The 25,003-nt window shown below is 47.6% G+C and overlaps 1 protein-coding gene across 1 annotated transcript in view; it reads right to left on the minus strand.

Moving 5' to 3' along the window:
• Nucleotides 1-10,591: 10,591 nt before the first annotated feature.
• LOC125426189 (long-chain specific acyl-CoA dehydrogenase, mitochondrial-like) overlaps nt 10,592-25,003 on the minus strand; it is a 39,490-nt gene continuing 25,078 nt past the window's right edge. Inside the window, 5 exon segments of the mRNA XM_048484444.1 lie at nt 10,592-10,831; nt 12,363-12,449; nt 16,932-17,059; nt 22,238-22,351; nt 24,841-24,942. Coding sequence (XP_048340401.1) covers nt 10,738-10,831; nt 12,363-12,449; nt 16,932-17,059; nt 22,238-22,351; nt 24,841-24,942 — 525 coding nt within the window. The 3' untranslated portion in view covers nt 10,592-10,737.

Below are 25,003 nucleotides of genomic sequence, written 5' to 3' on the forward strand. Positions count from 1 at the left end.
CAAGAACGAGACGAGACGCAGAGATAACATCTGGTGGAGATCGCCAGCAGCGGGAGCGCGGAGGTCCGTGTTCCTAGCGAATCTCCTGCATGCTGGTTCCTGGCACCTTTTATTATTCTAATGGGGGCGTGTAGAGGGGCGGGACGGGAGAGTCCGGGAGAGCGGGAGAGCGGGAGATCATCATGTGATGCATGATCTCACCTGGCTGCTACGTGCGGAGAAGAGCGTAAGCGTCTGGGCCTAATCCTCACCTGGGGGCAGATCATTGTCCCTTTGTCTGGGACGCCCGGTGACTGAGCCAGATAGTTCATGACCCGCGACTCATACGGGTTGAGGGAGTGGGGGTGCGGTGCGACCAGAAGGCCGTAGGTCCGTTGGTGTGCCAACGTTCTACCACGGTGCTGCTGGGTCAGCAGTGCATTACTACATCTCCTCCTTTACATTTTAGAAGGGGGACCGAAATGCTAGGGGGTGATTTAAAGCGGACGCTTGTCTCCTCCACCGCCTGCTCAAGCGGACCGAGCTGCTTGTGTAACACTAGAACTCGGTTGCGGGGTAAGGGAAATTCGAGGGGCTTCTTACACCCGCTACAGGCAACATTAGACACACACTGAACGAAACAAGATCCGATAATCCAGGCATACAATTAAACCAATGCAGAGCTGCACAATAGCACTCAACCATCCTCCCGGCAGCCAGCTCCAGAGGGCTGACCACCAATGTGGCAAAACATCATATTTCAGATTAGATACAACTTCTTGCAGCTCACGTACTTTCATATGAATCAATTGGGAATTGTCAGAGAGGTTAAAGCAACACATATTATGTACATTTTCACAACCTTGGTGATGCAACAACAGCAAGTAATCAATAGCGGCACGATTATCTAAGGTCGCTGACGAAATTCCTGCTGCTCGGAGGCCAGGGCATCCAGAGCGTGGAGGTAGAGTTGATAGACTTCGCAAGGGCGCAGGCCAGCCGCCGATAGTCTTAGCGTTGTAGGAGGCGAGTCCGGGGACTCCCACTAAGGAAGTCGCAAGGGAGACAAACTCCGCTTTGGAGAGGGCGACCGCGTCGCTCCGACAGGAGGGATCGAAAGGCAGAGCCGAGCTGGCGGCGGCGGCGTCCGGTCTCCTGGGGTGGAGCCTGGGGTAGGACGATGGTGAGGCGACTGAGGCAACAAAGAGTCCCGGCAGAGAGTCGGGCGGGAATGTAATTAAACGCTCTCTCCCCGCAGGTCCAGAACCAGCCCCTGGGGAGCAGGATGTTTCCGAACACGGGGAATGTCCTCCATGTGTGTGAAGTTCCAATTGGCCGAGCCGATGAATGGGCCCGGGTCGGTTCCCCGTTTGGCTGCGCCGGTGATGCGGGCGCAGGTGTTGGATTCGTGGTTAGCGACAGTCTTGTTGACAAGGGAGAGATCTCCAGCCGGGAGGGTTTGGACGACGTATCCCCAGTCTGCGCTCATAGAGTACCTGATGGATGAGGCATTCATGAAGGGCTTAACCCAGACTCCGGCTAGGAAGTCTCCGGGCGCTTTGCAGACGGGGAGCAGGCAGGAGCTTAGCAAGCTCCCGACTTCTAGGTACTGGCCCAGGCAAAGGATCTAGACGCTGGCAGCGGCGGCGAATTGCTCCCAGATGTTGGTCTGGTAAAAGCTCATCAGGGGGTGGCCGATTGCCGTTGGCAGGAGGCAGCAGAGCAGGCAAAGGATGGTGGCCGCTGAGTTGGCAGTGATGATTGCAAAGAGAGCGCACAGAGGTTCTCGGTGTCTCAGGGTGGCCTTGCTGGCGCAGCAGCTCTTGAGCTTGGCTGGCGGTCGCCTTTGACGCCTCCCCAGGTCATTCGGGTCTTTGGGCGTTGGCGACGGCGTTCCTGTTGAGACCGCTGGGCGGGATCCTTTAGAGAGATGTGTTCCATCTCCGGGATGGGGTTGGTTTCCTCCTGGCGCCATTCCATGGGCTGGCCTGTCATGGCTTAATCGGAGTCCACAGGACCTGTAGGAAGAGGGACTGAAACACACCCCCTTTCCCCAGGTTATGGGGGCGGGTCCCGCCAGGCTCGGTTCTAGAGCGATGGCGGAGATCAAGATCGAAGTTTTTTGTTTGAGTTGGGGTTTAGAGTTTAATATAAGAAGGCTTTGTTTTGCAGCCTGCGGAAGGTTGCTTTTAATGCAATCCTACTGGGGCCTACTCCTCTTTCTTTAATTGTTTGACAGGGAGGGCAGGAGGTAGGCGACCCTGGTGGGAATTGGCTTCAGAGCGTCATCAGGGTGCGTCAAGGCGAGGGTCCGAGCCTCGAGGGGGGAGGGGACAGGCGGGTCCTGGGGGGATTGTGGGTATGCATGCTTAATCAGTAGCACGTAAGGGGCTTTCGGAGCTCTTTTGGGGGGATGGGTGCTTCAGGGGAACACGGCATTCAGGCGGTTGAAGGCAGAGGATTCCACATGCAGAGGGGGGGTTTTCCTTGTAAGGGAAATGTACTTTCCGTGATCTTGGTGGCCAACGCAGGGGGGCTGGATGGTGCTAAAATTTTGTGATTGAATTATCTTGGGGGAATGCAGCCCGCCAAAACCACTCCTTAAGGGCTGCTGTTTCGCCTGCCAAGCGTCTTAGAAGTGATGATGGTGCTATGATACCATCACCACTGGAGGCGCCCAAGCTGGTTTGTAAGTGAATTTGGTGCGGCAGCCTCCTTTTTATACTGGGGCCTGTCCTGGCAGTGATGCGGTATCAGGACGGGCCCAGATTTTAATCCAGGGAGGGCCAGTCAGCCAATTGGCCCTCCCGCCTACTGGTTGAAAGACAGAGGGAAAGGAAAGGAGAGAAAAGGGGGTAGTTTCCCTGCGGAAGTTCGAAGGCAGTTCGGAGGTACAATCGGGATTAGTGATCTGTGTGATGGATTTATCCATCCCAGACTAAGGTCGCTTTGACCTGGCTCATGAGGTCTCGGCCCCAAAGATTAACATGGATGTCCAAGATGATGGGATCGCACCGTGAGTTGTCGCCTCCAGTCCTGGGCTGTGGATCGTGAGCGGGCGGACGCCCGCTCGCGGTCTGTTTCCCCACCCCCCAGATGTGCGGGCAAGCCTCGGTCGGCCACTGGTCAGGCCACTCGGCTGCCCTGATGACAGTCACATCAGCCGGTGTCCACCAGGCCCTTAAACATGCATCCCTCTATGGCGAGCTCCAGGTATGGGCGGGAGCTTCCGATGGGTGTTTCCACCGCTGCGATGGTGGTGCTGGCTGCGCCCATGTTGGCTGCCGGGCTTGTCGCCTTTATTGGGTCGGCAGCGGGCAGCGCATGGGGCAGGAGGATCAGCTGTGCGCAGCTGGTTCCGGTGGGCAACTCCTGCGGATGTTCGTCCAGATTTGGAGATGGATGGGTCCCTGGTGCGTGGAGTCGATTACTCCGGAATGATGAACACTCCCTGCTCAGCGGCGGAGGCCTTAGGCAGCACCAGCCCAATAGTCCCGGTAGGGATGGGGTCGCCGTACTGGGTTGGGGCGACAAGCGACCTCGTGGGGAACTTGAAGGAGATGGGCTGGGTGCACGTGAGCGAGATACCACGAGTGGGGGGCGGTTTGGGCGTGGGCCTTGGTGTCTGGGTCTGCTCTAATATTCTCCCTCCTTGGTCCTGGGCTGGGGAGACGCCCGGCGCCGGAGTTTCCCGACGGGCAGTCGCTTCTCCAATGGAAGCCTCTCTGGCATCGTGGGCACCGGGTCTTGGGCGGCCTTCTCCTCCTGGGGAGGACCCTCCTCCATCGGGGTTGTAGGCCCCCCCCGCCGGGCTGCCTGCACTCCCTCCGGAAGTGTCCTGACCTGCCGCAGTTAAAGCAATCCTCCTGGGGCTGTCCCCTGGTGGTGGAGAGTGCTGCGGCGAGGAGGTTAGCTTGGTGAGCGGAGGATCCGATGTCCTGGCAAGCTTTTAAGCATGTCGCCAGTTCAGGATCCTGCCCAGGCCCGTGATTGCTCTTGCGCACTCAGTGGAGGCGTTCTTCTTTAGCTGCAGGGCGCATGAGGAGCTCATTCTGGGCCTCTTCGCTATCCACCTGCCTTTTGAGAGCTTCCCTGGAGCCTGTTCACAAACTCGGCATAGGGCTCTTGGGGTTTTTGCCGGATGGTGGAGAAACTCTGGGTTGGCTGGCCGGCATTGGGGACTTTGATAAAATGCCTTATAGGCGCACTCAGAGGCTTAATCGTAAGGGTGGCCTCAGGCAGGACAATCTGATCGCTGGGGCTGGCGAAAAGCATCGAAACCGTGAAAGCTGAGCGGCTGTGTAGGCGCCACCGGAGGCGTACCCCTGTTGATGCATTGCTGGCGGAACTCGCTTTCCCAGATCACAAATTGTGCAGGGCTCAGGAGCATGCGAAGGTGGTTTTCCAGTCGTCCGAACCATTAGGTGATTCCTCGCGATTGCCTCCAGCATGCCTCTCACGTAGGGGCTAGTGATTCCTACGTCCCGCATGGCTTTGCGGAGCTCGGTGAGGATATTATAGCTGAAGAGGCGGTAATTAACAACCCGTCAACTATGCCATCCTCCCCCTCGGTATCTGTGAAGTGGATGGGGCACAATGCGAGGATATCAGCATCGCCTTCCGTCAGGGTTTCCTTCTTTAGCAGATCGCGATTAATGATGCTGCTTCAAGAGGGTCTTGAAACCCGTGCCATTACGTATGCTTCGACGGAGGTGCGGTGGCTTCGAAAAATGAAGGCGGAGCAGAGGGGGCGGCCGAGCCCAAGGAGAATTTGAAGGAGGCGGAGGAGCAAGGCAGAAGGAGGACAGGCTTCAATTTAGTGGATAGAGAAAAAATTCGGGCTGAAATTGAAGGTGAAAGATCGAAAAGGAGGGCGGCCTATAGCAAGCGGAGCCACAGGTCTGCAGGCTGATGGCGACAAACCATTGTCTCCACGTCAGTAGCAGCTACATCGGCGCGCGAGGATCTGTGCGAAGAGTGCGCCCGATGTTTTCCCAGTCCTTAAGATTCAATGTCCTCGGGGTACCATGGACACTGAGCTTCAATCTTCAACCAGTTTGGCGCAGCTCCCCTCTCTTTATGGAGACTCCTGCCGCATTTCGCTAACGCTTTCAGTTCGTTAACGGCTTTGTCATAAGCCCTGCTTTTGCAAGCTCCCATACTCACCGGTGTTCCGTCGGACGAGAGAGTGTCCTAGGACGAAGTCTCTGGATGCGCCGATCCAGAGGACAGGCGATACCGAAACGGTGGTCCCTGGATGCTACCGATCCAGCCGGACTTCGGTATCGCTGCCCTTTCCCAGGCGACGGTGAGCAGGGTGGAGGTTCGAGGATTCCCGGGTTTACGCACCAGCTTGTAGTCGTAATCTCCACGGTCAGCGCAAGAACGAGACGAGACGCCGAGATAACATCTGGTGGAGATCGCCAGCAGCTGAGCTGCCGAGGTCCGCGGCAGGTTCCTAGCTTAATCTCCCGCTGCTGGTTCCCGGCACCTTTATTATGATTCTAATGGGGGCGTAGAGGGGCGGACGGAGAGTCCGGGAGAGCGGGAGAGCGGGAGATCATCATGTGATGCATGATCTCACCTGGCTGCTACGTGCGGAGAAGAGCGTAAGCGTCTGGGCCTAATCCTCACCTGGGGGCAGATCATTGTCCCTTTGTCTGGGACGCCCGGTGACTGAGCCAGATAGTTCATGACCCGTGACTCATACGGGGTTGAGGAGTGGGGGTGCGGTGCGACCAGAAGGCCGTAGGTCCGTTGGTGTGCCAACGTTCTACCACGGTGCTGCTGGGTCAGCAGTGCATTACTACACTGTCTATCTCCAAGGTCGTTTCCTTAACATCCCACAAAGTGAGCGTTGTTGTCGGTACTGTCCCAATGCTATGGACTCAGTCCCTCATATCCTGCTTTACTGTTCGAGGTATAATGATATTAGAACCGATCTGGGAGCTTTACTACCTCTAGAATTTATGTTTCTCTCAGACAAACTAAAAATGTCTAAGCTATTGAACAGCCCTAATGTAGACATTTCTGAAGCAGTTGCTACATTTTTAATCCGTGTTCTACATGATATATAACAATGATCCTGTTTTTGTACTTGGAATGTATGGTACTTCTGGTTTATGCCCAATAAAGGTTTTTGGATTGGAGTGGAGTTGATTGGGACTTGACGGCACTTTATACAATTACATTCACTCCTATGGCGCTCAGCTTGCAAGGCAACTGTTGCTTCTCTTCTGGCATTAGGGATGATTTGGGTGGTTGCTGGATTTCAGGGAGAGAACAAAGAATCAGGCACACGGATGGAACGCAGCTTCCCAGAGACCTTGTTGGAACTCCGCAGTGAAGGGAAGCTAATTGCTTGCTCGCCTCGAGCAGACGATCCGACCTTTAGATTGTGGGCTGAGAAATCTAATCTTTGAAAAGCCTCGTCACGTTTGGCCTAACGGAGAGTTCCGGGCAGCTGGAAAGCTTCCTTAATGTTTGTACCGTTTGTGTTGGCACCTAATAAAAGGGGAGCCATGGATTTTGTTCAGAGTTTAGAGCCCCTGCTTCCAGGCATGGCCTGTTGCCTGAATGCCTCTTGTTTTACCACCGTATTAAAAAAAAAACAGTGTCACACACTGAATTTACTTAACTACCCTGTTTCCCCGAATATAAGACATCCTCTGAAAATAAGACATAGTAGAGGTTTTGCTGAAGTGTGAAACATAAGGCATCCCCCAACAGTAAGACGTAGCAAAGTTTTTGTTTGCAAGCATGCCCGACGAACAGAACACAGAAAAATAAGACATCCCCTGAAAATAAGACATAGCGCATCTTTGGGAGCAGAAATTAATATAAGACACTGTCTTCTTTTCGGGGAAACACGGTATGTAAGCCTGAACGGTTCCTAGGAGCTTAGATGACCAAACTGGGACTATTGCTAATGGGGATCCATGGGATATTCCGTGTCCCTGGGTGCACGCTGTTTCGTCACGTGATGAAATGACATGCACCCGAGCTGCCTGCCGCCGAGTCCTGCCCCCTCCTGGCCTCCCTGCAGGCTCCTGTGCCAGTCTGCAGGGAGGCCAGGGGCGCAGGGCTCAGCGGTGGGCGGCCCTGTGGCACCCATCCAAGCCGCCCCCCGATCCCTGACCCCCCCTAGCCTCCCTGCTGGCTCTCGTAAGTGAGGCGCAGAAAGGCATGGGGCGCAGGGAGGCAGTCATGGCCCAGTACGCCACTTTGGTCGATTCCCCACCCACCATTAGATGCGCACTCCTCACGCCAAATGCCCTGGGGTCCTGCAGCACTCCCCCCCTACACCAGCAGTGACAACGCAGCAACAACGCAGTCACCCCGATTCTGCCGCTCCTCCCACCCCTCAGCGCGCGTCATTTCGGTTCCTGGTCGGAAATACACCTTTTTGAAACCGCGCGCCCAACACGGAGCAGGGGTCCCCCCCCCCACTTTCACTTTTGAAGTGGGGAAAGCGCCTTTGATCACATTATGAGAAGACAAGAGTCACTCGAAGAGACATAAATATAAGGAAAGTTTGAAGGTAGCAGGAACAGAGAAAGAAGAAGAAGAGTTTGGATTTATATCCCCCCTTTCTCTCCTGCAGGAGACTCAAAGGGGCTTACAATCTCCTTGCCCTTCCCCCCTCACAACAAACACCCTGTGAGGTAGGTGGGGCTGAGAGAGCTCCGAGAAGCTGTGACTAGCCCAAGGTCACCCAGCTGGCATGTGTGGGACTGCACAGGCTAATCTGAATTCCCCAGATAAGCCTCCACAGCTCAGGCGGCAGAGCTGGGAATCAAACCCGGTTCCTCCAGATTAGATACACGAGCTCTTAACCTCCTATGCCACTGCTGCTCACTAATCAGAGCTGAAGTTGCTTAGCTTCCACAGGCTAGCCTGGCCCATCTAGGTCAGCTCCCTGACCCATATTATTACTACTATGTATAGCACTAGGAGTAGTTCACTTTTGGCGTCAAACTGCAAACTCTTGTAAAATTTCATTTCTGCCGACGGGGAAGGTCAGTTCCTTTTAGAAGCTTTTAATTTTGCCTTCATGCTGTTTCTGGGGGAACTTTGGTCCGCAGAGGTGGGGGAAGCAGGGAGAGAAAGTTGTGCTACAGCAATGAAAATCTTTTTATCAGTGGCCAGATCCGATCGCTGGTCTCCCAGAAGTAACACCTGCTGGCAACTGGATTTCCGCCAGTCATAAGCCTACCTAGAAAGTGATCTGAAAGGGAAAGATGATGAAATCTTTGCCCCCCGGGGGAGGGGGGGCTTTAAAACCCCACGGAGATTTATCTATCTGCCTATACCAGTGTCTTTTGCCAGCAGGTGAAGGGATTTTCTTTTGCATAGCATTCTCCCCCATAATAGTTATTGGACCTTCTTCTGGGGCAGTTTATTGGCGTGTTTCAACTGAATTATTTTTGTCGTTTTAACTTTGTTGGGACAATTTCATGCATTTTACATTCGTCAGCTTGGGGACCCTGACTAGGTGGGAAGGCAGCAAACAATATTTTAAAGAAATAAAATAAATGAAATCGAAGCACAGTAAATTAATAAAACAGTGCTGAGGGATGCACAACGTGCGATGTATTCTGAACTTTTATTCTTAGGTTATGAGAGTACTTGAGAAGGAAGAACTGAAGAGTCAGTGGGGCAGGAGAAGTATTTACTACGGCTCATTCCGCACATGCAGAATAATGCACTTTCAAACTGCTTTCAGTGCTCTTTGAAGCTGTGCGGAATGGCAAAATCCACTTGCAAACAGTTGTGAAAGTGGTTTGAAAACGCATTATTTTGCGTGTGCAGAAGGGGCCTTCCTTTGTATGTTGTGTTTCCATTCACCAATTCAAGGCATTTTATGGTTTTTTAAAAATGGTAATATAACCTTGTAGGAAAACAAGAGAGAAGGGATTTACCATCTGTATGCAATTGGCCACACGTTTCCTCTATTCCCTTTGCAAGACGGAATGTTGAGTTTTCCATGTAATTCCATCAAAATTTGGGTAGTGCTAAAAAACAAAGTAGCTGGGTTGGGGGCGAGCGTGTGATCATCTGTAAGTGCCGGATAAACGAAACAAGGGATCCAAATTCACGGATCTGGGGAGAAGCTGCCGCTCTCAACTTACACAAGAATTCCCTTTACAGTTTTTGCTGTTCAGAGGAAAATGTGTAAAGATAAATGCATGAAACTGTGGTTAAAATGTACACTGTGATTTTTTTTTTTTGCTTCTACAAATGCCACGAAGTTTACAAAACACCTAGAGGGCAGGCGACCTATTACTGAAACAGATGCTCTAAAAACAGCCGGTTCCAACCAGCCTGGTTCCCTGTAATTCTGTGTGCATCCAATAATTCAGACAAAAAACAGGATTGCTTTCCAGCACTGTTGCATCATGCCAGCAAGCCTTCCGAAATTTAGATTGCTAAAAAGCAAAACGATCCAATCCCTACTTCGCATGCAAAAATAATTCCCATTTTGAAATAAGACCCATTCCAGTTTGACACTGGTCCACCATAAAGGGAGAGGGAGTCCATATGCTTCAATAAGAACATAAGAACTAGCCTGCTGGATCAGACCAGAGTCCATCTAGTCCAGCACTCTGCTACTCACAGTGGCCCACCAGGTGCCTTTGGGAACTCACATGCAGGATGTGAAAGCAATGGCCTTCTGCTGCTGCTGCTGTTCCCGAGCACCTGGTCTGAATGAAACACTGAACATCTAAACTGCTACCTGCCCACCAGTTCACAAACAGCTCTTTACAAACTTAATCAAATAAGAAGAACATAAGAAAGAGCCTGCTGGATCAGACCAGAGTCCATCTAGTCCAGCACTCTGCTACTCGCAGTGGCCCACCAGGTGCCTTTGGGAGCTCACGTGCAGGATGTGAAAGCAATGGCCTTCTGCTGCTGCTGCTGCTCCCGAGCACCTGGATAAAAAGCACCTTCATAGATACTATGAACACAGTCAACAGGTACCACCGTTTACATCCAGCTTGCATCAGGAATGTTAATGGCACCTTTTGTATTTCCAGAAAGGCATTTAAAAGTGGATAGATATCAAAGACCAGGAAAAAATATTACTGGATTGTTCTTTCACGTTTAACTACTCTCTTTTATTTATAGTTCCATGTGACATAGATAGAAGTTGGGATAAGGCTTTTTTTAATCTTATGTAAACTTTACTAACATTCCTGTGCAACTGTTAATTGGCTCATTTCTCAGTTCTGATGAATATTTTTCTGTGTTCATACAGATACATAAAGGTTGTTAGAAGAGCTGTACTTATTTTTATTAGGGTGGGTCAAGAGACAGGCCGGCCTCTCACTAGTTCCAAGGATTTTCCATTACAGAATCTTTCCAGCTCACAGCAGTTTCCTCTTTTCAATAACAATAATTTTTCCAACATGTGTATATTTGATTCTAATGCTTAGGGCTGGGCTCAGTTACACAAGAATAAAAGAATTCGAGTTCAGATAATATCCAGAATTCAGTTTGTTTTGCCTGTTCATACTATCACATAGTTTCTTGGGGGGAAATAATGTATGTCAAATCACACTTCTTTTGAATGGCAGCATTGCAAATCAACAAAACAAAAACCGCACGTTTCTAAGGGAGGGGGGGTTAAAAGTATTTTTAATAATTGTGTTTCCTGTTCTTCAGCTAGACAAAGTGTCTTCCTCCATATTCATTTCCATGTACAATTGAGTTCCATGTCAACAGTAATTGGATTCCGGAGCCAGGCCAATCCCAGACTTATTTATCACTTACAATGTCTCTGGCAATTAGCTCTTTCATTATTTCATTGGTACCCCCATAGATTGGCTGAACACGAGAATCTACAAAAGATCTGGAGAAAAGAAAAGACAGAGTGAGCCGACTGGAAGACATACCAGAAGTACTCCTGAATACAGGAGTATTTAGTAACAATTTTTTTTGTTTGTCTAGCCTCCCTCACAAGATTGTTGTGAGAACCATGTTGTGAGAACCAAGCTCCTTAGGAAAAGCGCAGGATAAAAATGCACTAGATAGAAAGTTCTGCCAGAAAAACCCACAAAACCAGTAATCTAGAACTTCTAAGATAAAGCCTATATATCTTAAAAGCTTCGACGTCTGGCGGGTTTAGTTTGTTTTCAGCCTATATTTTGTGTATGTTACAGGATCATACCCAAAGATGCTGCCCGCTTTTAGCTAAGAGAATTAAACAGATTCAGCCATAAGGCAACTTTAAATTAATCAGTAAAGGGAAAATATGGTCATTCATAAAAACGCAGCAGATACAGCTTTCTTGCTTTATTTGTTAGAACCTACTTTCAAGCAGTGACCTGAGACCGGGGAATTTGAAGGACCATCTTCTCCCATACATTCCTGCCTGGGAATTAAGGCCACAGGAAGAGGCCCTTCTGACTGTCCCACGAAGAAAAGGAGGAGGAAGTGTTTGGATTTATACCCTGCCTTTGTCTCCGGGACGGAGACTAAAAAGGGCTTAAAAACTCCTTTCCTTTCCTCTCTCCACAGTCGACATCTTGTGAGGTAGGTGGGGCTGAGAGAATTCCGAAGAACTGGGACTAGCCCAAGGTCACCCAGCAGGCTTCATGTGTAGGAGTGGGGAAATAAATCCAGTTCACCAGCTAAGACTCTGCTGCTCAGGTGGAGGAGTGGGGAATCAAACCCGGTTCTCCAGATTTGAGTCCACCTGCTCTTAACCACTACACCACGCTGGCTCTAATCAAAGGAACTTGTCTGGTGGATACATAAGAGGGCCTTTTCAATGGCAGCCCCACAATTATGAAACAACTTCACTAGGGAGGTGTTCCTAGCACCCCCACTTTTGATCTTCAGGAATAATCAAAGAGTTTTATTTACGGACTGCCTTTGACTAGTTTTTATTTATTGGCTGCCCGAATTGGAGATTGTCAGCTGTGGTCTTTTATGTGTTCTTGATCATTGTTTTCCTTTCATACGCTGCCTTGGGTTCCGCAAGTTAGAAAGGCAGCTGATAAACATTTAAAATAAGTAAAACAATTAAAGAACAGACTATGTATTGTCGAAGGCTTTCACGGCCGGAATATTGGTGTGCTGTTTCGGTTAAGGCCATATTCTAGCAGCATTTCAGGATGCCGCTTTCGTATCTGTGACTGGCATCTTCAGAGGATCTCCTCTGAAGATGCCAGCCACAGATGCAGGCGAAACGTCAGGAGAGAATGCTGCTAGAACACAGCCACACAGCCCGGAAACCACACAGCACCCCAAAGAACAGACTATCAGAACGGTCTCACTTCTGGGGAAGGGCACAACTCTTCGCATGGAACTATTTTATCTGTACTGCGGATGATCCGAATTGGTCAAAGAAGGCAGCAGAATCCATTAAGAAGACTTACTTGGCAATTGGATATTCCCACATATAGCCCCATCCGCCGTGGAGCTGGACGCACTGGGTAGCCACACTGTTTTGGAGATCAGAAGCCCTGTAAAGAAAGGAGTCCAGTACATTGCTAAAAACTACCGAGCTTTTATGCACCAGAAGGCAGTGGCGAACAGCTAATGGGAACATGGGGTATTCCATGTTCCGGGATGCCGCTGAGCCGCCCCCCCCCCCCCACCCCGGCCCCTGCAGGCCAGCTCCGGTCGTCCCCAGGGTCTCAGAAGGGGAGGACAAGAGCAGGCCTGAAGGGAGGTTGGGGCGGCACGGCTCGGCGGCAGGCAACCCAGGAGCAGGCCTGCCACCACAGCAGCTGTCCGAGCCCTGCCCATCTGAGCTCCACCCTCCCCCAGCCTCCCTACTGGCTCCCGTAAGTGGGGCACGGGGTGGTCACGGGGAACTGGGGAGGGGCGGGGTATGACACTGCCAGAAGGCAACCGCGGTTGTTTTTTAAAGGGGAAACATTCTGTTTTCGATGGGACCCCCGATGCTTCAGTGGCCAACGTCCCGCCCAGTTTCAACAAAACTCTGCGCGTGGCTGTGATGTTTCAGCATGTAAGAAAAATGAGAAAGAAAGACTGTGGATCGCAAATCTTGAACCGACAGCTTGTAACAGTCAAACGTGTGTATTGAATGCAGAGCTTCTATGAAAGAAAGGTTTCAAACACAACACAGGACATACACTACTCATGACCCCTTGACTTGATGTAATACTTCCCCAGAGCTCTATGCAGAGAATTCTTCTTGGCTGGGACTGAACCAACCAGCGCTTAACCCTGAAACTTGCTATACTTACTTCTAAACATCTTCAATTCTTATTTAGAAAAAAAAACACACACAAGTCCTCTGAGACTAGTTAGGTTTTTCCCTTAGCAATAAAAACAGAATGTATGTCAATTCAGCAAGCAGGAAAGTCACACAGAGAAGTGATCTATCTCTCTTTAAGATAAAGAGATAATGTCAGAACTATAGAAGAAGAAATTATGTGAATTTGACAGATTGAAATACAAAGTTAACATAGATGTAATAACGCTTAAGATTTCTGCAAATATGTATTGTGGAAGGCCAGGGGTGGAGCAAGGGGAAACTGCGCCCGGCCTGCTTGCATCATCCACCCCTGCCGCGCCCCCGCACCGGCGTGCGCCCGGTGCATTGTGCCCCGCCCTGCTCCCTTGGCGCTATGCCACTGTTGAAGGCCTTCACAGCCGGAAGCAACTGGGTGTTGTGGGTTTTCCAGATTGCGTGGCCATGGTCTGGTAATTTTTGCTCCTAACGTTTCACCTGCATCTACGGCCATGCAGCCTGGAAAACCCACAACACTCATGCTTCATATAGCCGAGTAAGAATATAAAATTTTAACAGACAGTGGCAATTTCCACCGCTTACAGGCTGAAGCTAACCGCCCCTCCCCCCACCCCCACCCCCCACCCCCCCGCTTTTTGTGGAAATATTCCTGCTGGCCTCTATTTGTCTTTGGCATATCTAATTTTCTCTATAGGCTTAGATTTTCTCTATAAGTTTGGCATATCTTGTTTTCTCTGTAGGTTTTCTAAAAGTATGTGCCAAAAAATAAATAAAAGGTATTCTCTCTTTTCCTGATCTCACGTTTGATTTCTTTCACCCATGGAGTTAAACTAGTCTGGCATCAGTACAAACTATTACCTTAGAGGTTTTCACTTGTCTAACTCTGGTGTTAATGTATAACTGTAATAGCAGCCCGGGTTTTTTTTTCTAGTTAATGAAAAATGGAACTGTACAAAGCAGCCCACGTTAGGACTTGTGATAAGCCATCAGGAGGTAATATTTTCACCCTGAAGTTAGACTGATTTAATAAACACCCAGTCTGTGCTTAGAAAGTAAGCTGTGATGACCTCGACTACCTTCAGGGCCTCTATAATACAGTCCAGTTACGGTCTTCTTTCACTCTAGTTAAACATTCCTATAAAACTAGCTGTTGGTACATACCTGACAGTAGTGATCTCCCTAAAATGTTGTCGATTTATAAGAAACTGTATAGACCCAATGTATTGTCGAAGGCTGTCACGGCCAGATTCAACTGGTTCTGGTGGGTTTTCCGGGCTGTGTGGCCGTGGTCTGGTGGATCTTGTTCCTAACGTTTCGCCTGCATCTGTGGCTGGCATCTTCAGAGGTGTATCACACAGGGAGGTCTGTTACACACTGTGTGTACACAGTTACACACTGTGCGTACACTGTCACCCAGTGTAACAGACTTCCCTCTGTAATACACTCCTGAAGATGCCAGTCACAGATGCAGGCGAAACGTTAGGAACAAGAGACTAGGACAAGGAGTAATGGATTCAAAGTACAGGAAAAGAGGATTCCACCTAAACATTAGGAAGAGCTTCCTGACGGTAAGGGCTGTTTGACAGTGGAATACTCTGCCTTGGAGTGTGGTGGAGTCTCCTTCTTTGGAGACTCCGCCTTCCTGGCATCAGCCACTTTGGAGACTCCGCCTTCCTGGCATCAGCCACTGAGGTGCCCTTAGGCATTGGGCTTCACACCTGCGAGTGGGGGCCTGGGTTCCACTGGATGTATGCTTGACAGTGTGTAGAGCAAGAGGAACTCTCTGCTACTGCGTGGATTCTGATTTGGTTAATGTAAAGCACTCCGAGCCAAAAAAAAAAAGATTTTATTTATTGTGAGGTAAAACATTCCTCAAGAAACAATAAATGGATGTATGCTTGACAGTGTAACCTGCTTTTTGAGATGTTAATGGATCTTCACTCTGTTTGATCTGGGCTTGTAAATGTAGGTAACCCTGCTGAAGCTCAGGGAGGGGGAAGGAGGAAGTAGTGAACACAGAAGGAGGCTATCTGACTATCGCTGTCTCTGCCTCGCTTTCAAAAACATTCCTGTTCACACTTTACTTTCTCACATTCTCTGGGGAAACGGGAGGGGGACTTCTGGGGAGCAAACCTTGGGGGATAAACGTGAATGGAGAAGACAGTTCAGCAGAACTGGCTTCTTGGGAGTTTAGAGTGCCTGTTGCCAACTCAATAAAGACTACTGATTCTATATCCGGAGTCCACTTATTGCTTGTTGGTTCAAGACCTAACAGGTTGAAACTGAGGCTGGATGGCCAACTGCCATGATGGTGTATTCCCGCATGGCAGGGGGTTGGACTTGATGGCTCTTGTAGTCTCTTCCAACTCCATGATTCTATGCTTCTAAGCTGACCCTGCTTAGCTTCTGAAATTGGAGAAGCAGAGGTGGTTTGCCATTGCCTTCCTCTGCAGAGTCTGCCTTGACCCTTCCAAGTACTCTGCTTAGCTGCTATACCAGGCCATCTTTCCTCCACCACAGACATTGATATAGTCAGACCGGCCCAGGGGATGTCTGCTGAGATCAGCTCCAGTGCCCTACGTCATAATCTTGATAACATGCACAGCTCCGCGTCATGGAGCAGAGCAAAGGGAAGAAGGAGAAGGAGAAGGAGAAGGAGAAGGAGAAGGAGAAGGAGAAGAAGAAGAAGAAGAAGAAGAAGAAGAAGAAGAAGAAGAAGAAGAAGAAGAAGGGAAGAAGAAGAGAAGTTTGGATTTATATCCCCCCTTTCTCTCCTGAAGGAGACTCAAAGGGGCTTGCAATCTCCTTGCCCTTCCCCCCTCACAACAAACACCTGGCGTGTGTGGGAGCGCACAGGCTAATCTGAATTCCCCAGATAAGCCTCCACAACTCAAGCGGCAGAGCGGGGAATCAAACCCGGTTCCTCCAGATCAGAGTGCACCTGCTCTTAGCCACTACGCCACTGCTGCTCCCAATGCTGCTCTCACTGCTGCCAATCTTCATTTAAGGATTTGATATGAAGAGGATCTTCCTTGCCACATGACATCATTCCCTCCCCTTCTGACTTAAGAAGGACATTCATTTGTGGGGCTAATTCATTTGCTCCAGATTAAAAGATCCTATGACTGAGGCGTTCTTATGGTCGCCATTTAGCTGTTAAGCTGTAAATGAAGAAATGTCCCATTCTGTGCTCCCAAACCGCTGGAGTCCTCATCCAGAGTCACATTTATATGATCACACAACATACAGCTATGAACAGTAGCTACAAAACTGACTGGGGAAAAGGATAAAGGAGGCATCAGATGCCCGTCTAGCAACTCCATGATCCACAGGCGTCAAACTCACGGCCCTCCAGATGTTCATGAACTACAATTCCCATCAATCCCTCCCAACATGAGCATTGGCTATACTGGCAAGGGCTGATGGGAGTTGTAGTTCATGAACATCTGGAGGGCCGTGAGTTTGACACCTGTGAACCAAGGGCTGGGTTTCCCCACCAAGAGCTCTGTTCAACATGGCTGTTCACATCCGGGGCGGAGCGAGGGGGAACTGTGCCCGGGGTACACGTGCGCCCTGCGCCCTTCCATGCCCCCATCTCGCAACACCCCCGCAAAGCCCGCAGGGGCGCATGCCCGGTGCGTTGCGCCCCTGCCCCACCCCCTGGTGCTACACCACTGCCCGGAAAGATCCTACTGAGGAAGAGATGTTGGTTTGGCATGCCTACCAGTACTTGGCCATCGAAGCCGTGGCAGAGTCCAAGCGTTTCACTGAGTGAAGTTGGAGACAGCTATCCAAAAATGACCGGCCTACACAAATCTCTGTTTTCAGTTCCGCAAGCTTGTGCTGTACTGTCTTTCAATTTGCAAAGATAAAAAAAAAGGCAGGTCAATGAAAAAGAGGCAGTGTTATAAGATGACACATTTGAGTTCTGTGAGATCTGAATGTGGTAGATCCTGTAGAATGTCTGTCCTGTCCCATTTTGGGGGACAGGCAGAGGGAGACCCTCTCTACAAGGTTGGTGTGCTGTGCTCAATCCAAAAATGTCACTGTCTCCAAGTTTATTTTTAGATATTTCGAAATCTTTTATAGAAACTTATGTGTGGATCTACTACCACTGTTTTTTTCCCACCATATACTTTCCCCTCCTTTCCCCTTTTTAAAATTATTGCTAGACTTTAAGTTCTCTTTCTTTTCTTCTTTTCTGCTGTTTTGGAAATAATCAATTAATTAAAATGTCCAAATTTTTCCGTAAAATTATGGGCCTGCCAAATTGTGTACCGTATGCGGCCCTCTGTTTAGAACTGGGCCAAAATTCATTAGTTTATAGGGCTTGGTTGAGAGCTTTTAAATTTTGGCTTCGCCTGCATTTCTCGCATGATGAGCACTCGCTGATTCACCTACTTTTGTCTGATACTCAGGCTAATCCATGGTTCTCTCTGATCGAAAGAAAGATTGAATCACTTGGTATATCTCTCGACTCGCTTTTCTCGCTATCTAGTTCAGAATCCTACAACTTGTTAAAACAAAAATTGTTGGAAAGCGAATGGATTAATTTATTTAGGGCTGCTATGAAAACTTGTTCACCCTTACATTTTTCAATAATTCCTATATCAAAACAGGATGGCTCCTTATTTGTATTTTTTGATCAATCCAATGCAGAGAAGAGTCCTCACACTTGCTCGCCTCAATGTTTTCCCCTCCGCTTTATTAAGTGGTAGATTTAACAACCTGGAAATTTGCTTCAGCGGGTATGCTCTTGTGGTGAACAACAAATTGAAAAATTGGCACATCACCTGCTTTGCTGCCCTAAATCTGCTAATATCAGATCAAAATATTCCAACATTCTTTCTAGGATACCTAGTGAAATGGAAACAACTAAGTAGACTTCCTTTTCTTCTGGACAATTCTGACAATGAAACTTGTGAATTGGTTGCACAATTTTTACTGGAGGTGATGCACAATCAATAATTTATATTTTATCTTAAACCTTTGTATTTGTATACCTTTTATCTCAGGTTTTTTATTGTGTTATGATTATTGTTATGCCAAATAAAGGCTTATTATTATTATTATTATTAATTAAAATGATTCGAGCGGAAGTTGATAATAAACATCAGTGTACCAAATTCTGCTCACTTTTCAAAAATAATTTATGTTGCTGTCGAAATCTGGCCAGCATCTTTCTCTTCTCGTCCCCACGGGCAAGGATATCTCTTTTGCTGTTTACCTCCACCTCTCGTTATTACAATTAAAACTGGCTTGGCTCACAAGAAGAGAAAAAGAAGAGTCTGGATTTTTATCTGCCCTTTTTCTCCTGTAGGAGACTCAAAGAGGCCTACAAGCTCCTTTCCCTTCCCCCACCCCACAACAAACTGTCAGGGAATTAAAAAAATGCGGTGTGCATCTTGTGAGCAGACAGATCAATGCGATCTAGGTGACAGCACTTGTCAGACAAAAACACCTGTCAAAACCTGATGTATCTGTACAGAACCGGTTCAAACCTGATCACTGACCTTTACTGTGATAGGCTAACAGAAGTATAAAGGTAGAGCATGTTCAACTGTACTGTGTCTAGTTGCTGCGGAGCGTGCTGTCCAATTGTTTGCTGATACTGTCTACACTGTAAATAACCTGCACCTAAAGATAAAGTCTTCTTTGGAAGTGAAACTACTTTATGGTGTTGTGTTGTTTCTTCTGCCGTGCCAAGCCTATTGCAGCCGCCCTTATCCTGCCTCGGTAACGCAGTTTCCGCAGTAAAAGCTCTACTCTGTCACAAACACCCTGTGAGGTCGATGGAGCTGAGAGAGCTCAGTAGAGCTGTGACTAGCCCAAGGTCACCCAGCTGGCGTGTGTTGGAGTGCACAGGCTAATCTAGTTCTCCAGATAAGCCTCTACAGGTCAAGTGTCAGAGCGGGGAATCAAACCCGGTTTTCCAGATTAGAGTGCACCTGCTCTTAACCACTACGCCACTGCTGCTCCTAATAGAATAGCTCATTTAAAAGGGATGCCCAGGAGTAAAACAATTTTTTTCTAGTTCTCTTTGCATAAGAGCATCAGGGGCCTGCAAACTGAAGACTAGTCTGCCTGATGGGTTTCTCAGCTACATCAATATCTACATACTTCTTTTGTGCATATATGTATATAAAATATTTTAAACAAATGTTAATTTGAAAAGGCATCCCGTTAAACAGAACTTCTGCCTGAAACATGGATGAGCTACTATGCATCACTTTACTCCTTGACAGGATGTAATTAGCCCCACCTTCTCCGGCGGGCATTTGTGATTATTTCTACCACCCTGTGTCGGAATCCCAAAAGAACCCAGGGGCAACCCTGCATTCTGGATGCTATTTAGGGTGCACATCACCCAAGGAGAAGATTCTATTCATATGCTTACGGCCACGGAAATTTACCATCATCTAAAGATCAGACTGTACGACCAGGAATACCAATCTCTCCTGAGTGCTGCACAAAGCTCCTGTTCCCCTCTATACTTTGGGATCACACCCCCGAAATCTAGCCCTGCTGTATACTTAGAACAGCTTATTAATTATAAGTGCAGATGGGTCATGACAAGAGCAAGGTGCAACTCATTCCCCTCTGTCTATCTTCAAGGTCGTTTCCGTAACATCCCACAAAGTGAGCGTTGCTGTCGGTACTGTCCCAATGCTATAGACGCAATCCCTCATATCCTGCTTTACTGTTCATAAGAACATAAGAACTAGCCTGCTGGATCAGACCAGAGTCCATCCAGTCCAGCATTCTGCTACTCGCAGTGGCCCACCAGGTGCCTTTGGGAGCTCACATGAAGGATGTGAAAGCAACGGCCTTCTGCTGCTGCTGCTCCTGAGCACCTGGTCTGCTAAGGCATTTGCAATCTGAGATCAAGGAGGATCAAGATTGGTAGCCATAGAGGTATAATGATATTAGAACCGATCTGGGAGCTTTACTACCTCTAGAATTTATGTTTCTCTCAGGCAAACTAAAAATGTGTAAGCTATTGAACAGCCCTAATGTAGAAATTTCTGAAGCAGTTGCTACATTTTTGATCCGGGTTCTACATGACATGTAACAATGATCCTGTTTTTGTATTTGGAATGTACGGTACTTCTGGTTTATGCCTAATAAAGGTTTTTGGATTGGATTGAATTGGTGCACATCACCATCCCAAGTGGGTCTAAATTACATGCACCCTCTAGCTGGGTTGATCTGGAGATTCAGATGCTGTAGTTCAAGCTAAGGGTTACCGGAGACCATCTACCATTTCCATAAAGAAAGCGCTTCTGGTTCTTTTGTCAGCCTGCAGGTCAGAAGGAAGCCCGTTTCCAGATGCATATATTAGTCACTTCCTCTCTGCACAGATTCGCAGACAGCGGTGCTAGGAATCTCCAACAGTGAATTCTCACCAAATTCCCATTTCCAAACTAGCAAGAACCAGTGTGTATGTTGATAACATACCGTATATACTCGTGTATAAGTCGACCCGCATATAAGTCGAGGCACCTAATTTTACCACAAAAAGCTGGGAAAACTTATTGACTCGCGTATAAGTCGAGGGTGGGAAATGCAGCAGCTGCTGGTAAATTTGAAAAATAAAAATAGATGCCAATAAAATTACATCAATTGAGGCATCAGTAGGTTAAATGTTTTTGAATATTTATTTCAAAGAAAAACAGTAAACTGGCTCTGTAAGTGGAAAAGAGGGTCAACAAGAACAATATGGTATCAACAATAACTTTAAAAGTACAAAAACCTTAGCTCAACCAGCAACCAAGCTAAAACACAAGAGTTAAAATCCTTCAAAACTGGATTCCTCATCATCATCTGTATGTCCAAATGTAACCCAACTTAGATTTGAAGAGGGTGAGTTGACTATCAGAAATGGGAAATCTACTATTAGCTTCCATTGTAAACAATGGGGGATGGGGCATCCCCTTTGGGGATCAAAAACTTTGGATCCCCTGACCCAAACTTCACCAAACCTGACCGGTATCATAAGGAGACTCTCCTGATGAGACCAGCCAGGTTTGGTGAAGTTTTGGTTCAGAGGGTCCAAAGTTATGGACCCTCAAAAGGGTAGCCCCGCTTACTAATAGCTCCTATTGAAAACAATGGGGAATGGGGTTATTCTCCTTTGGGGGTCCATAACTTTGGGACCCCTGAACCAAACTTTACCAAATCTGGCTGGTAATGTCATCTAGAGTGTCTTCTGAGGGTGCCCTGAAATTTTGGTGCCGCTAGCATAAAAACTGCACCCCCTGCTGGCCGGCAAAGTAAAAACACACAAAAATTTTAATGACCCGCATATAAGTCGAGGGGAGCTTTTTCAGCATTGAAAATGTGCTGAAAAATTCGACTTATACATGAGTATATACAGTAGCTGTTATTCATGTGACTGATCAACAGAACATTGTACGCCAAAAACATATTGTCTTTCTTCATTCATCTTCCACCCTGTTTTCAAGATCCCCCAAAATCATCTGTCTATTCTTTAATGCAGTTTAAGAATGTGACAATTGTCTTTCTGAGTTGGGCCAAAGAATCACATAGCATCGATCGCTTTGTTTTCATCCCCAGCCAATTCTGAGGTCCCTCCAAAGACCCTAAATTGAAATCAACACGTGTGCGATGTGAAATAGAACCTGAGAAAAGGAAAAATGTGTAGCACACCGGCTGGCTGGTAATAAACACTTATGGTTTGTAGGATTTCTTAACCACAAACTATCTTACTGACGTAAGTTCTAAACTCTAAATGCATATACCTATATTACAATTCTGAAATTACATCACAATTTTACGAATACAAAAAGTGCAGTCTATAAGATGCGATATTACAGGCAGTCAACCGCAAAGACCTGTTTGCAGAAAGCGTTGGCGCTGCGGCACTGGCAAGCTGTATATTGTTCAAAAGTTCAAAGTGTTGCTCCGCCAGATCACAGATAACTGGCAGCACTCAGAGATAAAGCATGTGAGACACAGGCAAGCATCAATGAACAACCCAAGGCAAGCAAACATTCTTAAAATAGTCACCTGCAAATGTGCAATCGTTTTTCCAAAAGCTTTCCTTTGTTTAACGTAGCTTCTCGTCTCCTCGAACATGAATTCGCAGCTGGCGATTGCCATATCAGCTATCAATAGCCTTTCCTGAAGAGGAAGGAGAGAAAAAATGCACTCGGATGAGTTGATATACCAAGCTAGAAAACCTCTCTTACTATTTCCCTACATACAGAATGCTGTGATTGGTACACCTTGACGCCAACGCTGTTCATCCCTCTACCCTTCAGAGACAGGTCTGGGTTTGAATTATGTCACTCTTCTCTATGTCCCAACTTCCCCTGTCCGACCTCTCGTATGCACCATTCTCTAGAACTCTGGAAAAATGGAGGACACAGAATGTGTATTCATGGCCGCTGCAGTCGACTGCGGCAGAACTGCTGGTGATCCCTGGCCCTGCGACGATGCAGCTGGCCTCGACCCGGGCCAGGGCCTTTACAGCTCTGGCCCCTGCCTGGTGGAATGCTCTACCTCCAGCTGTCCGGGCCCTGTGGGACCTTGGTGAATTCCGCAGGGCCTGTAAGACAGAGCTATTCCACCAGGCTTTTGGAGGGGCTGGCGGCGGTTCTATTGCCCCCCATTGAAACCGGAACTAAGCTGCCTTTTCCATCTTGGTAGGGCCCTGATTCCATCCTGGGCCCTGCCTCTCCTCCCTTCTCCTTTGGCCTTTAGACCGGGCGCCTGTGTGTGTGTTTTTACACAACCTTTGTTGTTTAATCTGTATTTATTGTTTTAATTGCTGCTGAATTTTAATGAGTAAGATTTTATGTTATATTGATTTACTGTTCTGGAAACAGTCATGTGGTGAGTCACTTCGAGTCTCTTTCGGGATGAGTATGCCTATTAAGTAATTATTACAATTAATTAATTAATTACTAATAACAATTGTAATTAATTAATTAATTAAATAAATAAATAAATAAATAAATGAATGAATGTAGGCCCCCATGTAGAGGTTCTACTCACAGCTTAGAGGTCAGGGAGAGTTGCTTGTTTGACGCTCGGAATATGTTCCTACCACTAAGGCTAGTTTTTTAAAATATATATATTTAATTCCAGAAGTGACTTTGGAGGTTTGTACATGGGAGGGCTGGCATGCCAGAGAAAGCACTGTTGTACAGAGAAGGGTAGAGACACTTTGAAGAAGAGTTGCTTTTTATACCCTGCTTTTTTTTAACCTTTAAGGAGTCTCGAAGCAGCTTACAAACCCCTTCCCTTCCTCTCCTCACAACAGACACCTTGGGACGTAGGTGGGGCTGAAAGAGTTCCAGAGAACTGTGACTAGCCCAGCAGGCTTCATCTGGAGGAGTGGGGAATCGATCCTGGTTCTCAGATTACAGTCCATTCCTCTTAACCACTATACCACTTGGTCTCTTGACAATATGAGAGAAAATGTGGCTATAGAACTTAAGGCCTGGTGGGACAATCGACAGAAAGGCAAGATATAAATCCGAACAACCCTAATTGCAGACCTACAAAGGATGGTCACAAATACAAACAGCTAGGCTTTAAGCAGCCTAGAAAGAATTACACTTGAAAATTTGTGGCAACATTCGAAGGAAGTCAACATTTTTCATCGTCTACTCTGCTACAGCAGCTGAGAAAATCAGGTGCAGCTTGATCGAGTTTAATCTAAAAGTTACAGATTAAGTTTTAGCCAGTCCATAAAGAGTTTAAAGGTGTCAAGGGAGAATAGATCACTACCTCCTAAGGTACCCTAGCTGATCTCTTAATCCCTCAGTTTAATCAGCACCCTCAGTTTAATCAGCACCTCTCTCCTCTTTTATAACATCTGTGGACCCTGCCGTTCCCCCCCGCCCCTTCTCCTCCCCTTTTTCTTTTTAGGGGATTGCTAGTAGGTCGCCATCGTTAATTTTGATATTAGGATGCTGCATTTTAATGGGGTTTATTTTAGCATATAGAGCTATATTTAACTTTGATTTTATTTGTGCTCTATTTGTTTGTTCTGTTCGTTGCCCTGAGCCCTTCGGGGGAGGGCGGTTTATAAATACAATAAATAAATAAATAAATAAATATAGTCCAATTACTGTAGTAGCTGACTTGAGCATCGTGTTTTATGAGGAGCTTTAGGCTTTATACAAGCTGCTTTATTGCTAGGTTCCAATTACTAGATTGGCTACATTAAGAGAGATGGTGGCTGACATAACAATATTTTGAGGACTAGCAGATAAGTACAGCGTTTGGGTCTCTTTAGTTTGGAGAGGAGACATCTGAAGGGGAATATAATAAAATCCAAACAACAACAACAACAACTCTTCTTCTTGTTCTACATTACAGCTAAATCTACAGGGACCAAAGGGTTTGTTATCATTGCCATGGGAACTATATTGGCCATGCCAGAGACACTAATACAATCAACCCATTTGTAACTCGACTAGTTTCTTTCATTAACGCTTCAACCTTTAGAACAGCAAAGAGTCTAGCATAAGATTCCAGACATAGACTGATGCTGAGCGGGGTTTGCGGATACCCCGCACCAGAGACCAAGTCTTGTGACACAGAATCGGCGGCCATCCATGTGGAAATCGTGCCTTCACCCCATTTCAAATCTGTCCTACCTGAGGTAGCTCGGCCATGAGGTAATAGAATCCTTTGTTCGCTTCCCCGAGCAACGCACTGGCAGGGAGACGGACGTCTTCGAAGAAGAGTTCTGCTGTGTCCTAATGTTCAACAGAATGTATGGGGGAGGGATTTGTTAGAGAAGCGCCATAGAGAATTGTC

The sequence above is a fragment of the Sphaerodactylus townsendi genome, linkage group LG02, assembly GCF_021028975.2.
Source record: "Sphaerodactylus townsendi isolate TG3544 linkage group LG02, MPM_Stown_v2.3, whole genome shotgun sequence".
Lineage (NCBI taxonomy): Eukaryota > Metazoa > Chordata > Lepidosauria > Squamata > Sphaerodactylidae > Sphaerodactylus > Sphaerodactylus townsendi.